The sequence below is a fragment of the Salvelinus fontinalis genome, chromosome 34, assembly GCF_029448725.1.
Source record: "Salvelinus fontinalis isolate EN_2023a chromosome 34, ASM2944872v1, whole genome shotgun sequence".
Lineage (NCBI taxonomy): Eukaryota > Metazoa > Chordata > Actinopteri > Salmoniformes > Salmonidae > Salvelinus > Salvelinus fontinalis.
This window is the reverse complement of record NC_074698.1, coordinates 10,571,505-10,587,580: the sequence shown is the minus strand read 5'-3', so window position 1 is coordinate 10,587,580 and position 16,076 is coordinate 10,571,505. Positions and strand designations below refer to the sequence as shown.

The 16,076-nt window shown below is 38.6% G+C and overlaps 1 protein-coding gene across 3 annotated transcripts; it reads left to right on the top strand.

Annotated features, from left to right (window-relative positions):
- The first annotated feature begins 4,619 nt into the window (after positions 1-4,619).
- On the top strand, positions 4,620-14,031 carry LOC129833072 (uncharacterized). 3 transcript variants are annotated; one of them, XM_055897347.1, is made up of 11 exons: positions 4,620-6,219; positions 10,434-10,474; positions 10,685-10,782; positions 10,895-11,021; positions 11,129-11,289; positions 11,418-11,569; positions 11,675-11,819; positions 11,915-12,008; positions 12,128-12,206; positions 12,541-12,617; positions 12,759-14,031. In XM_055897347.1, exons 3-11 carry the CDS (start codon positions 10,728-10,730, stop codon positions 13,852-13,854), a joined length of 1,986 nt encoding a protein of 661 aa, XP_055753322.1. In that variant the 5' UTR covers positions 4,620-6,219; positions 10,434-10,474; positions 10,685-10,727; the 3' UTR covers positions 13,855-14,031. The 3 variants fall into 3 exon arrangements, with proteins under 3 accessions (XP_055753322.1, XP_055753321.1, XP_055753323.1); XM_055897346.1 differs by having other exon boundaries at positions 11,654-11,819; XM_055897348.1 differs by lacking the exon at positions 10,895-11,021 and having other exon boundaries at positions 4,621-6,219; positions 11,654-11,819.
- The last annotated feature ends 2,045 nt before the right edge of the window (positions 14,032-16,076 follow it).

Genomic DNA, 16,076 nt, shown 5'->3' with positions numbered 1-16,076 from the left:
TGGGTCAGAAGTTTAGATACAATCAATTAGTATTTGGTAGCATTGCCTTTAAATTGTTTAACTTGGGTCAAACGTTCCGGGTAGCCTTCCACAAGCTTCCCACAATAAGTTGGGTGAATTTTGGCCCATTTCTCCTGACAGAGCTGGTGTAACTGAGTCAGGTTTGTGGGCCTCCTTGCTCACACATGCTTTTTCAGTTCTGCCCACAAATTTTCTATTGGATTGAGGTCAGGGCTTTGTGATGGCCACTCCAATACCTTGACTTTGTTGTCCTTAAGCCATTTTGCCACAACTTTGGAAGTATGCTTGGGGTCATTGTCCATTTGGAAGACCCATTTGCGACCAAGCTTTAACTTCCTGACCAATGTTGCTTCAATATATCCACATAATTGTCCTACCTCATGATGCCATCTATTTTGTGAAGAGCACCAGTCCCTCCTGCAGCAAAGCACCCCCACAACATGATACTGCCACCACCTTGCTTCACGGTTGGGATGGTGTTCTTCGGCATGCAAGCCTCCCCCGTTTTCCTCCAAACATAACGATGGTCATTATGGCCAAACAGTTCTATTTTTGTTTAATCAGACCAGAGGACATTTCTCCAAAAAGTACGATCTTTGTCCCCACGTGCAGTTGCAAACCGTAGTCTGGCTTTTTTATGGCAGGGTGGAGCAGTGGCTTCTTCCTTGCTGAGCGGCCTTTCAGGTTATGTCGATATAGGATATAGATACTTTTGTACCTGTTTCCTCCAGAATCTCCACAAGGTCCTTTGCTGTTGTTCTGGGATTGATTTGCACTTTTTGCACCAAAGTACGTTCATCTCTAGGAAACAGAATGCGTCTCATTCCTGAGCGGTATGACGGCTGTGTGGTCCCATGGTGTTTATATTTGCGTGCTATTGTTTGTACAGATGAATATGGTACCTTCAGGCATTTGGAAATTGCTCCCAAGGATGAACCAGACTTGTCGTCTTGGCTGATTTCCCCATGATGTCAAGCAAAGAGGCACTGAGTTTGAAGGTAGGCCTTGAAATAAATCCACAGGTACACCTCCAATTGACTCAAATGATTCTGGAATTTTCCAAGCTGTTTAAAGGCACAGTCAACTTAGTGTATGTAAACTTCTGACCCACTGGAATTGGGATACAGTGAATTGTAAGTGAAATAATCTGTCTGTAAACAATTGTTGGAAAAATTACTTGTGTCATGCACAAAGTAGATGTCCTAAATGACTTGCCAAAACTATAGTTTGTTAACAAGACATTTTTGGAGTGGTTGAAAAATGAGTTTTAATGACTCCAACCTAAGTGTATGTAAACTTCCGACTTCAACTGTATATATTTCTCTGTGTTGCAGGTATGTTAAGCTGCGGTCCAGTTAGTGTTAGAAATACCAGGTGAGCGAGCACTTGGAGATTCCAATAGGTAATGTACATTTCAGGACTTATACCACACATTCTTCTTTATGTTTGTATGCAAAGGATCAAGTTGCACAATCGACTAGAAAATAGCACAAAGGAAGAACACTCTAGGATTCTGATTATAATGCAATCAATACTCAATTACCTGTGAAGTACTGTGGGACCTCTGGTGCCCTCACTGGTCCAACGCTTCTCTAAGGCTCCTCATCCACCTCTATGATTTATGGGCCCTGCTCTTGAACCTTGCTTGGAAAACAAATGAACTGTAGTGATGTCACATCTTCCTGCCAGTGATCAACATTAAAATGTCCTTTTCAGAGGGAGAAAATATGCATCACTTTTATGGAGTACTAACAATTAAATCACTTTTATCCGTTTCTTTATAGCTTTCTATCTAAATTGTTGCAAGTGTAATAAAATGTTTGACATAATGGCATTTTAAGGTGAGCATTTGTAATGGAAAATATTTTAGGCTGAAAGTCTGCATCACCTTTAGCAATATGTACCCAGTGGTGTAAAGTACTTAAGTAAAAAAGACTTTAAAGTACTTAAGTAGTTTGAGGTATCTGTAGTTTCCATTACTATTTATATTTTTGTCAACTTTTACTCCACTACATTCCTAAAGAAAATAATGTACTTTATACTCCATACATTTTCCCTGACATGGTCTAATTCACGCACTTAAAGAGAAAATCCCTGGTCATCCCTACTGCATCTTATCTGGCGGACTCAATAAACACAAATGCTTCGTTTGTAAATTATGTCTGAGTGTTGGAGTGTGCCCCTGGCTACCCATAAATTTAAAAAGCAAGAAAATCGTGCCGTCTGGTTTGCTTAATATAAGGAATTTGAAATGGTTTATACTTTTACTTTTATTTTTGATACTTAAATATATTTTAGCAATTACATTTACTTTTGATACTTAAGTATATTTAAAACCCAAAACTTTTTTTACTTTTACTCAAGTAGGATTTTACTGGGTGTCAGTCATTTTATATTAAGGAATCTTTACTTTTACTCAAGTATGACAATTAGGTACTTTTTCCCCCACTGTATGTACCACAATTTACTATGACGTACAGTACCAGAAAGGACTTGCAATAGAAAACAGCACACGCAACCTATTGCCATGGTAGGAAAAAAAGAGAAGTGCATTATCATGAGGATGCAAATGTATCTGCTTGGACTGAGTTTTACATTTACATTTACATTTAAGTCATTTAGCAGACGCTCTTATCCAGAGCGACTTACAAATTGGTGCATTCACCTAATGACATCCAGTGGAACAGCCACTTTACAATAGTGCATCTAAATCTTTTAAGGGGGGGGGGGGGGGCAGAAGGATTGCTTTATCCTAGGTATTCCTTGAAGAGGTGGGGTTTCAGGTGTCTCCGGAAGGTGGTGTTTCCTGCATCTAAGAAAAGGAGAACCGCAACAGTATAGGTGCTACCTGACAGTCTTAAGAAAGGAATAGTTGTAATAGGAGTTGAATTAGAGTGCTTTTTATTGTATGATCAACATTACTGTGTTTCCTTCATTCTAATCTAAATTGATGCCTACAGTGGTATTTTAGCACCATCTCCTGAGCATAATGTGTATTGCATGTCGTTGTCCCACACAATAACCTCTGATATTGAATGTGCAATCTAAGAACTTCAATTCCCACTAAAAATTAAGTGTTGCACTTGCCCAGTGACGTCTACCAACACTTAGGAAGACACAAACCCGAAGAAGAGGTACAAGTAAGCGCACTAGTTGGTTTAAATTAAAATAAATATATATATATATATATATATATATATATAAGGTATAAATAACCTATTTGCAATATGAGTTCCTGTCCTCTGTGGCAACAAACACAATCAGATTTTTTAAAAGTTTACAATAGACATTCGCTTTATTTATAACAGATACAAACCACTAAACCATTAACATGCACTTAGTATGCATGACTGACAACATATAGAATTGTAGAGCCAGTGACACATCAAATCATTGATTGGGTTAAGACGAACCGTCACTCCAAAACTAGCCGACCAATGGAGACTCATTGTCTACGCCTCCCTCTAAACCCCTCCCTTCACGGAAAAATTATGCCAAAACTCGCATTTGAAAAGACTGGCATCGAAAGCAAAGATACGAGTAGCGTAACCAAAAGGTAGTACATGCAGGCAAGAGCGTAGGCAAAATATATTCAATAGGATTGGTTGCTGGTTAACCGGAAACGATTTTTGCATTCGTTTTCAAATATTTTTTTTAATCATTTGTCATAGAGTTTTGCTCTCGCTTTAAAATTATTTGCTTACAAGTTTTGCTGTTTTGCTTTTGATGTCTTATTTTTGTTTACAATTCTATACATTTTGCTTTCAATTGTTTGGTTTCTGATTTCAACATCCATTATTTCACCCATCATTGAAAATATGTTTACATTCTCTACTTTATTTTTCATGTTCATGATTTATTTCATTTTGAATTCAATACATATGGCGTGAAATTGACCCCATAGTTGTGTTATGTTATCATCTGATTGTCAAACAAAACACTTCAAAAAGTACACTACCTGCGCAGTTCGATCCACTATAATAATTAATTTAGCTGACACATTGAAATACTGTCTGCTTGCATAACAGTGTCAAAGATATCACATTACACATGCATTGCTATTTTCTCAAGAGATCCTCCAAGAAATAAATAATTTCTCCACTCCTGTTCCCGAGACAAAATTAACATTTGTTGTACCATTTTAAGAAATTCATATTTCTGTCCGAGTTATATTATATTAAGCTATAGTACATGTCAGAGGTTAAAGGCCTACAGTCAGTGTCCATATCAGTTACTATTCCATTTAATCCTTAAGAATTTAAAGGAGGAATAATCATGGTTACAGGGATACTTTTGATCGGGATATCAAAGGTGCATGTAAAGAGCTTATCCAGAATAATACTGGGATATGAGCTACTATCCGGAATACTGATAAACGTGGTTATATAGGGGTTGTTAGTAGGCATGCACGATATATCGGTGAACATATAGGAATCGGACGATATTAGCTAAAAATGCCAACATCGGTACCTGCTTAGCTCAACCCGATGTTAAAAACCGATGTCAGAGCTACCGTGCATACCTATATAAACGTACGTACATGGCGTAATGACGCCACGTAAAATTTTGCGCTACACGTGCAACACAGCATTCCTAACCTAGCCCACAATGCCTCCTGTGTGGATCGAGCAGTCAACAAGTCGAGCAGTCATTTGAAAGAGTAAGAACATTTCAGCGAGACAACTCAAAGGCGAAATCTATTCTCTGTCGTGGGTGATGTTGGCTTTCGCCAACTGGTCGAGCACCGGTACACACTACCAAGTGCGCTATTTTTCAGATGTTGCCCTACCGGAGTTACACAGTAATAGCGTCACTGCTATTAGCTTCACAACATACATACTATGGAATGCCGTTTGGGTCTTTGTGTGTCAAAAAAGGCACAGTAGCACTGTCAAAGCTGTACAAAAAAGTCTACAAACAAGCAAACACCGGCCACAAACGACGGGGTAGCTAGCTTTAGCTTGGTACCTAGCTACCACCAATACAACCAGCCTAAAAACAATGACCAGCAGAAACTGCAGTCATTTTCATTATTCTTAGCAATGATTTGGGAATCCTTGTGAGTAAGTATTAGCTAGGTTGCCACTTGTTGTTCGCCTATTGAAATTGTGCAAGTAGAGATACTGCAACCCAGTATCTCTACTTGCACATCATCATCTGCACATCTATCACTCCAGTATTAATGCTAAATTGTAATATTTTCGCCTCTATGGCCTACTTATTGCCTGCCTCCCTACGCTTCTACATTTGCACACACTGTACATAGATTTTTCTATTTTTATTTTGTTTTATTAACTGTACGTTTGTTTATGTGTAACTCTGTGTTGTTGTTTTTGTCGCACTGCTATGCTTTATCTTGGCCAGGTCGCAGTTGTAAATGAGAACTTGTTCTCAACTGGCCTACCTGGTTAAATAAGGGTGAAATAAAAAAATTACAAATCATAATAATTGAACTTCAGTTCATGAAAATAAAACTACTTTACCCTGTTGCCCAAAGCTAACGTTATAAACTAGCTTCATCTGGCTAGTGAGGCTCGACCGGAACGGGTTATGTGTACTGAAGCTAGCCACAACAAGGATTAGGCACAATAGTGGAATTTGTGGTTTGCCTTCAAATTAAAAGTCTGCCATTGACAGTGATGCAAATGAATAGAAATAGTAGAATTGTGCCATACTTGTATTTTGAAGGCTAACCGCAAAGTCCACTATTGTGGCTAATCCTTATTGTGGCTAGCTTCACATATATGAGTCCGACCACCATTAATCAAATAAGAACTGTCTTACAAATGAGGGTTATTTTAGATGATGACACCTAGCTATGTAGTCAGCTAGCTAACTATAGCTACTGAAACAGATGTCGTTTGCTATGTTTTTGGGGCAGAACATTGTTTGTATCCATGAGCTAGCTAGCTTTTTTTTATGACCGCACTGTAGGTGCGCGAGACAACTTTACCAGCATCATAATTTACGTATCGATTAATCGTTGTGACATATGAAATACGAGTGATTGTGTAATAACTACGTAAAACAATATTGAATGCGTTAAAGTATTATGTGACGTGCAGTCATATTCAGGTCCTGATTGGTCAACAAGCTTATCTGACACGTCAAAGACCCAAATGGCGTTCCATAGAAATCCTGGTTGAGAATGAAACGACTGAACAAATGAACAAACGAACAAACGAAACAGCACAGCAAGTAAGTGAAATAAATAGGTTTTGATGATGTTTCACTGATAATGGGGACATGCGTAAATGCCAACAAAATAACTTTTTGGTCAGTGTGGTGTGTGTGTGTGTAACCTGATTTAACTAGGCAAGTCCAAAGTTCCATTTAAACTTTCTGCTTTTCATCGGCAGGTTTTCTTGTCATGGTCCTTAATTTATAAGCATAATATATGGAATAATCCGGATATATTGTATAAAAATACTTCTTTGTATTTAGAATATTGGTTCCGAAATAATATCCTATTGGTGAGCCTACTGGTAAATGCAGAGTCTTTTACTTAGTTATAAGGAATACTTATAACTGTAACACCAAAAGATTTTGCAATTGTTTTAGATGCCATTCCCTCAGGTGTTGCTTTATTATTCAGGAACGTGTCAAGACCTGACCCTCAGAGCCTACCTTCCATTCACCCAGTTGACTCATCAGTGGGAAAGATTTGTTTCTCTTTTGGTCCATTCAACAACAGAACGATACGAACCTTGTTTCAGCAGGATGTTGTATCTATCTACCTTATGTCATGCCTTATTGGAACGGATTTATTGATCATATCTGTTGGGGAAAAGTTTGGATGTTGCCACACACATACCTACTTGCTAACAAAATTAAGGAAGTTTCCTTTAAAATTATTCATAAATATTATCCTGCCAACCACCATATGAAGAAGTTTAAGGAAAACATTAACTCAAATTGTTCCTTTTGTAATGACCACCCATAAACAGTGTTGCATCTATTTTGGCATTGTATTCATGTAAGAAAACTGTGGCAAGACATCAGTAGATTTATAATTGAACACATTTATGAAGATCTTACACTATTGTGGAGAGATGTACTGCTTGGATTCCTTACCTACGATAGAAATAAGCTGAAACAATTTTATGTAATTAATTTAATTATTCTTTTTGCCAAATTTCATATTCACAAATGTAAATTTAGGAACAAACCACCACATTTTCTTACCTTACAAAAATAAATTGAACTGTATTTTAAGACAATTAAGTACTCTACTAACAAAAAAGCTGTTCGAATAATAAGTGTATGTATGTCCCTTACACGGAACCCAAACCGGCTGCGTGCATCGCCATCGTGCCACATCGTGCATACATTTATTTTGTCCCCCTACACAAAACGCGATCACGACACGCAGGTTAGAATGTCATAACAAACTCTGAACCAATGACATTAATTTGGGGACAGGTCGAAAAGCATTAAACATTTATGGAAATTTAGCTAGTTAGCTTAAACTTGCTAGCTAATTTGTCCTATTTAGCTAGCTTGCTGTGGCTAGCTAATTTGTCCTGGGATATAAACATTAGGTTGTCATTTTAACTGAAATGCACAAGGTCCTCTACTCCGACAATTAATCCACACATAAAATGGTCAACCGAATCGTTTCTAGTCATCTCTCCTCCTTCCAGGCTTTTTCATCTTTGAACTTATATGGTGATTGGCATCTAAACTTTCACAGTATTACCACGACCACCTGCAACACAGTTCGTCTTTCAATCACCCACGTGGGTATAACCAATGAGGAGATGTCACGTGGGTACCTGCTTCTATAAACCAATGAGGAGATGGGAGAGGCAGGACTTGCAGCGCGATCTGCGTCAGAAATAGGAATGATTTCTATTTTAGCCCTTGGCATCGCAGAAGCTTGTTGGCGCGCAATAATTGAATAACATGGATTTCTACATTTATTTTGTGACCCTCGCGCACGCGACGTGTCCGATCTGGTTAGCCCTTGGCATCGCAGACGCGCGCGAACAGTGTGGGTGCAATAATTGAATAACATAGATTCCTAATTTTATTTTACAACGCGAGCGGTGTAGTCAGGGTATTAAGGTCCTTGTGTAATGTGATATTGTACCCCCTAGCCCAATTGTACTTTGTATATTAGTTGTGTATACTTGTGTTCCCACATGTACTTCCTATATTGATTTGTTGTTAATAAAAGAATGCAATAAATGTTTGCAAACGGAAAAAAAGATAACATCGGCTTCTGTGTAAGGCAACGCCACCAATAAACTTTGATTTGGCTAGTCAGTTAAAACTTATTTGGGAAAGGGGGGCAGTATTGAGTATCTTGGATGAATAAGGTGCCCAGAGTAAACTGCTTGTTACCCAGGCACAGAAGCTATGATATGCATATAAGTAGTAGATTTGGATAGAAAACACTCTAACGTTTCCAAAACTGTTAAAATAATGTCTGTGAGTATAACATAACTCATATGGCAGGCAAAAACCTGAGACAAATCCAACCAGGAAGTGGGAAATCTGAGGTTTGTAGTTTCATTTAAGTGATTGCCTATCCAATATGCTGTGTCTATGGGGCCAGATTGCACTTCCCAAGGCTTCCAGCAGATGTCAACAGTCTTTAGAAAGTTGTTTGAGGCTTCTATTGTGGAAGGGGGTCGAATAAGAGCTGTTTCAACAAGTGAACTAAGCTGTGGCCAATGAGTTGTTTACTGCGAGGTCACGCGGGCGCGCCGTTCCTTCTTGTCCCTCTGTAATGTACGCTATTGTCCGGTTGGAATATTATTGAAAATGTATTATAAAATGACCCTAAGGATTGATTGTAAACATCGTTTGACATGTTTCTACAAACTGTAATGGAACTCTTTTGACTTTTCGTCTGGATTTTGCGCTCGCGCATTGTGCCTTTGGAATAGTGAACTAAACGCGCAAACAAAACGGAGCTATTTGGACATAAATATGGACCTAATCGAACAAAACTAACATTTCTTCTCGAAGTGGGAGTCCTGGGAGTGCATTCCGACGAAGATCAGCAAAGGTAAGTGAAGATCTATAATGCTATTTCTGACTTTTGTTGACTCCACAAATTGGCGGGTAACTGTATGGCTTGCTTTTGTGGCTGAACGCTGTACTCAGATTATTGAATATTGTGCTTTTGCAGTAAAGCTTTTTTGAAATCTGACACAGCGGTTGCATTAAGAACAAGTTTATCTTTAATTCTATGTAAAACACGTATCTTTCATCAAAGTTTATGATGAGGAATTCTGTTATTTGATTTGAATCTCTGCAATTTCTCCGGTTTTGGAGGCATTTTTGAACATGGCACCAATGTAAACTGAGGTTTTTGGATATAAATATGAACTTTATCGAACAAAACATATATGTATTGTGTATGGGTCCTAAGTCCTATGGGTGTCATCTGATGAAGATCATCAAAGGTTAGGGATTAATTTGATCTATATTTCTGCTTTTTGTGACTCCACTCATTGGCTGGAAAAATGTTTTTCTGTGATTTGGCGGTGACCTAACATAATCGTTTGTGGTGCTTTCGCTGTAAAGCCTTTTTGAAATCGGACACTGTGGTGGGAGTAACAACAAGATTACCTTTAAAATGGTATAAAATACTTGTATGTTTGAGGAATTTTAATTATGAGATTTCTGTTGTTTTGAATTTGGCGCCCTGCAATTTCACTGGCTGTTGGCGAGGTGGGACGCTAGCGTTCCGAACGTAACCAGCAGTAACAACAGGTCAGCAAATGTTACGGACAAAATAGACCAGCGTACAGCAAAAATAAATATATATATTTTATTTTTTTACTTCAAACAACAGCACCCCACTCACCAGGCAAGTCATTCGTTGCTCTGTTTTGTTAATGCTGGTTCCTTCTAATTCTGTCAAATGTTATCTAGCTAGCTTTGTTTACGCGGGTTGTGCGTGAGACTTGAAAGGGCCTACCTCTTCCTCTGTAGTTACATTAACAGTGTTTCTGGAAAAACTCCTAGAAACAAAGGTGCTACCGCCCCCCAGCGGACTGGTAGACCAAACATAGTACAGTAGCTATGGTTTAGATTGGAAACTCAGTGGCTCAGTGTTCCATGCCTTTATCTGCAACCGAACTTTCCGGCAATAGATCAAGTTGCAAAAATATTGCAACATTATTAAGATGTCATTGTTGGAATTCAAACTTGGTAATCAACCATAAAACAAAAACAAAGCGTGCGTGCGTGCGATATGGTCATACAAGGAAGGAGGACGACCTTCCCATGAAAGGTGTGTCCTGTTGGAACTGTAATTTCCAGTAAGCAATTCGTAGTTGTCAAAACCGCAGCTATTTCTATTTGCCTAAAGTGACAAATGATTGTTATCACTGTAGATCGTATGAAGACTATATACTGTATTATAGATTCATTGTTTTTTGTTTTTTCTTTGACAGGAATGAGTACGTCCTCAAAATTATAATATATCATTGTGTGGGTGAGTGACATTCTATTTGCTATATCTCTATGTAATCAAGGAAATCCAGTGGGAAAGTTAGATCTATTACCAAAAGCAACAACTGTTCACCCACAAAAACCGTATTATTGTATTAATAATCACTTCTTCACATTTAGGCTAGCATGTAGCCTATTTTAATGTGCAGGAATTTAAACACTAACAGGAAACATTTTCTCTTTCTGATTTCAGATTGAATTATACCGTGTGGTTTACTCTCAAGTATTCAGCAACAATGTTTCTATTGCTTATTATAGTCACAAACCTTGGGACTTTGATAGCGGATGATGGTAAGCAGTCTTTTTTACATAGCCTATAAACATGTAAGTATATTTAACCACAGTATTTTTGCCGGATCATGATTAACATTTGACAAGCTTTTTGTTTGTTAATTACTTGTAGCAATGAGTGACGGAAATCTTCAATGCTTCAATGATTATGACAAAAGTATGGTTTGTCATTTTACAACTGACAAGTCTAAGTGTGCTGAATACAGCATGACATTGAAACAATTGGGCACACAAAATATGTAAGTTTATGATTGTTTAAGTTGTTCTATTGTCGATGTTAATCTCACCAAGAAGTCATATTTCATTTCAAAACTATGTTATTAATCAACTTATTTCCCTGAGGCAGGAATGATTGTACTTTCAAGGAAAAGGAGAGGTCCAATGATGTTTCCAAATGTGGATGCTCTATTGATCCAATGCAGCTAATTATTAGGGAGGAGTTTAATGCAACACTTTGGAATTCTGGGAAGCGCCTAAATTCCAAAGTCCTCTGTATCAAATGCAGCAGTGAGTTGCATCTACATATGCAGATTGCTATTTGAAAATTAATTACTGTTATAAAGAATATTGCATGAAATTAAACCAAGCTTTAAATGATTGATATGTCAAACCATCCCTATCGTTGCCCTGTACAGTAAAACCCAAAACCCCCACCGTCCAAGATGTGAAACCAACAGAAAATGGGAATTTCCTGGTCAAATGGAAGACAAACTACCCTGATAATGAACAGTTTTCTAAGAACTTGATTGCCGAATTGAGCTACAGAAAGAAAGGAGAAACAGATGAGGTAAAGGAGGGTGATATGATAAATCCCTCATATTACAACATTCCCCCGTTTGCTGTCACATCACAAAGACAACATTCCCTCTAGCCCTTTCCTTTGTTCGTACAGGTGTCCAAAAATGACTCAACAACTTCCTATGAATTACTTGGCAGAGACTTGGAGCCAAACACCATTTATGCTCTGAAGGTCAGAACCTATACTGACTGGAGTGGCCGTTTCAGTGACTGGAGTGAAGAGTTGGAATTCACTAACCGTAAGTGATTAAATGAGATTTATCATCCATGGGTTTTCAAACCTTAATTTCACTTTCACCTTGTAGCTCACTGTATATTCTTCTCTGCTCCACAGCTGCATCATCTCGGAAAGTGCTCCAGATTGTCATTGTTTTCAGCTGCATTGCTGTTATCATCATCACAAGTGCTTTGTTTTGGTGCAGTGTTAGGTAAGTTGTCCTGACATGTCTGTATGTGACAGTATGTCTGTTTCCACAAACTTATGTTATCATACAGCTTCATATTGGCCCTATAGGCTTTCAAATCCTCCTATTTTCCCCCTCTGCAGACTCAAAACCAAGTTGTGGGATAATATTCCTAAATGTTCAAACCCAGACCTTTTGTATATGGTTCCAGGAGTACCTAAGGTGAGGCTCTATCTCCAATTATAAACTGTGTGGGTTTTTTTTTTTACTATTCCAATTACATTCGTAACCAGTTTAGAATAGCAATAAGGCACCTCAGCGGTTTGTGCTATATTGCCAATATTCCACGGCTAAGAGCTGTGTCCAGGCACTCTGCATTGCATTGTGCATAAGAACAGCTCTTAGGCATGGTATATTGGCCATTTACCACACCTCCTCGTGCCTTATTGCTTAAATATTCTATGTTTAAATAAACTGTAAACCTTCATTACTTTCCTACTGTAATTCCTTCCATTTATGTATATTTGCATTTAGTGATGTTTGTTCTCCACCACAGGTATTGTCTCCTCCCAAAATACTTTTATCCTCCATCTATGTTGATTCTTCGAAAATGGACATTGAAGAAAAAGCATGGTGAGCATATTGATGCAATATAAACATAGCAAAATTTAAAGGTGTCTTCTGTTTCAGTCCTATTCGCGTGGACAGTCAAGTCCTTGCAATGAAAATAAGCTTTAATTCACTGCAAATTTCCCGCTTGTCATTTCCCTACAGGACAAACCCCTCGACAGTAGATGGGAGCAGTGGAAGAGGCCGTGGCTCAGAGCTTGACACATCATCTTCCCTGGGTCATGCCCACACATTTTCCATGAGCCCGGAGCCTAGTAATGAGCAGATCATTAGCCATCTTCAAGAGGCCCTGAGCAAAGTCTTTCCCAGCCTTGTTCCTTTGGACGGGAATCCTCAGTCATTGCTCTTAGCCCCTCCTATGACAGATGATGGTACAGAAATGAACTGCCCTGAGTCAAATCGAGACATTGGTGTGTGTTCATCTGACTACAATCCTCTTCATTTCATGAGTGAGTCTGGAGGCTCTTGTGGGTCTTGTTACAACAATTTGACCTACTCCCCCTCAGTGCCCCTCAACTCCCTTCAAGAGTTAACAACAAGCAAGACATCCTCATTTCCTACGCAGCCTCTGCTCTTTTGTAACTCCTCCTACCATTCTGGTGAGGCTGAAGTGTTGAAAAATGGCCATCCACAGCTGTTTCTTGGTACTGGTCAACAAGACCTTAACTTGTCCACTAACTGTGCAACCTTCTTGCAAACCGACTTTTCATATCACCCGTGTGATGGCGCCAGTAATGATTCAGAGACTACCACGTCATCAGAGGACACCAGTCTGATCAATGGTTCTAACGTGTCCGATGTTATCAGTATCATTGCTAGATATCAGAGCTTCAGTGAGGCAGTTGGTAAAGACAATGAGAGAGGAACTGATGCCTTCATGGATGTGCCACTGCCACTTAAGGATTTCCAGGATGTAGACAGAGAGCCACTGATTTACGTTGTGAATCCATGTTACCACAGCCTGCCTGACCCTGGATGCAGCCTCCCCCCGAGTGATGTTGATTATCAGACTTTACAGAGCCTGGGACAAAATAGCCCAGATCCGTGGGTTTCAGACAAACTGCTGAACAAGTGTCTGGAGACTGAGATCCCTCAAAGCTCCATGGGGAACATGCCTCTAAATGTCATACCCAACTCACAGGGAGGACAATGTCCAAAACCTGGAAGTCCCTTTCTTACTGCTTTCTGTTCAGACCAAGCCATGCAAATAGACAATGACAGCTCTTATCATTGTGTGTAATTTTGCACTTCACTTTACAATTTCTTTTATTTTGGGGACTGGAGCTCATATGTTTTTTCTATATTATACAAACAGTTTGAATACCATTCTGCCATGAAAAGGCTGTAGCCTCAAGTCCAGAAATGTTCCACATTTTGGATGTACTGCTTCTGTAAATAAATATTTGTGTTTGGGAAACTGCAACAGTTAATTGTTGAAGAGATAGAACATGTCTTGTCTTTGCCTCATCTGTCTGAAACATGTTGTTCAGCATTTGGGATGGGGAAAAAATAAGAATGTGTACTTCAGTTGAAATCTAGATTACACATCAAAGTCGTTAAACTAGTCTCCAGCCTCTAAAAGTTACTTCTCTTCCAATGGCTTCCCAAAATAGTCAAATAGTCAGACACTTTCATTGCATCTGATGCTTTATAGACAAAATAGTGTTAACAATAAAAACCCTCATGCAAACACTGAGGTTAAATTTCTGAAGAAAAAAGTGGTAGGCCTACTTCCTTATTGCGCTGTTCCTTGAAACAAGTACATTGCAGCTTCCATGGAAATACACGCCCACAAATTAGAGCTAGCGTCTGATGTCATAGATGTGTTGCGAATCAGGCTAAACAAAAAATGTGCTTTGTTTAGGGTTATTTTCTGAGGAATAAGTTCATGTTTTGTAGTGTTTATTGTAAAAAACAAACACTTTTCCCTTCAAAGCTCTTCACTTAACTGGTGAAGCTTGAATAAAGATTACCTGACTAGTGACACACATAGCGATGGTTTATCATGCAGAAAATTGTGAGACGTTTGCCAGTTTAACCATCAATAATAGTATACGGTTGGAATGACTGAGGCATTCAGCATAATTTCTTTCACAGTATTGTGGCGGTTTTGTGACAGGCTGCTTTTGAACAAAGGCCAAGGTAGAAGTGTGGAGACACAGGAGGGGATTGTGAAAGGCCATTTTCACAGAGCCACAGGTCTGCTATGCCAACTTGTCATGCTTATATTGAGCAAGCATGCAGGAATGCATGGTGGCATTCACAGCTATGTCATACTTCAAATGCTTTGGACAGGCAATGCAAGTGATGGAATTTACTTTTCACAGGCTTCATTGCAAAATTGAATTTTGTTGAGGACAAAAAGGCAGCTCAAAGATTGTCTTGAAAATGTGTCATGGGCACCACTTTCTGTCATTGTCATTTAATAGCTCAAATACCTATGTACTTCTCTGTGTTGCAGGTAAGTTAAGCTTCGGTCCAGTTAATGTTAGAAATACCAGGTGAGCGAGCACTTGTAGATTCCAATAGGTAATGTACATTTCAGGACTTATACCACACATTCTTCTTTGTTTGTATGCAAAGGATCAAGTTGCACAATCGACTAGAAAATAGCACAAAGGAAGAACACTCTAGGATTCTGATTATAATGCAATCAATACTCAATTACCTGTGAAGTACTGTGGGACCTCTGGTGCCCTCACTGGTCCAACGCTTCTCTAAGGCTCCTCATCCACCTCTGATTTATGGGCCCTGCTCTTGAACCTTGCTTGTCCTTTTTAGAGGGAGAAAATATACATCACTTTTATGGAGTACTAACAATTAAATCACTTTTAGTTTTCTATCTAAACTGTTGCAAGGGTAGTAAAATGTTTGACATAAAGGCCTTTTAAGGTGAGCATTTGTAATGGAAAATATTTTAGGCTGAAAGTCTGCATCACCTTTAGCTAAATGTACCCAGTGGTGTAAAGTACTACTTAAGTAGTTTTTTGAGGTATCCGTAGTTTACTTTACTATTTATATTGTTGTCAACTTTTACTTTTACTCCACTACAATCCTAAAGAAAATAATGTACTTTCTACTCCATACATTTTTCCTGACACCCAAAAGTACTACATTTGGAATGCTTAGCAGGACAGGAAAATGGTCTAATTCACACACTTAAAGAGAAAATCCCTGGTCATCCCTACTGCATCTGATCTGGCGGACTCAAACACAAATGCTTCGTTTGTAAATTGTCTGTGTTGGAGTGTGTCCCTGGCTACCCATACATTTAAAAGCAAGAAAATCGTGCCGTCTGGTTTGCTTAATATAAGGAATTTGAAATGGTTTATACTTTTACTTTTGATACCTAAATATATTTTCAATTACATTTACTTTTGGTGACTTTAACTTGAGTCATTTTATATTAAGGAATCTTTACTTTTACTCAAGTATGACAATTAGGTACTTTTTCCCCCACTA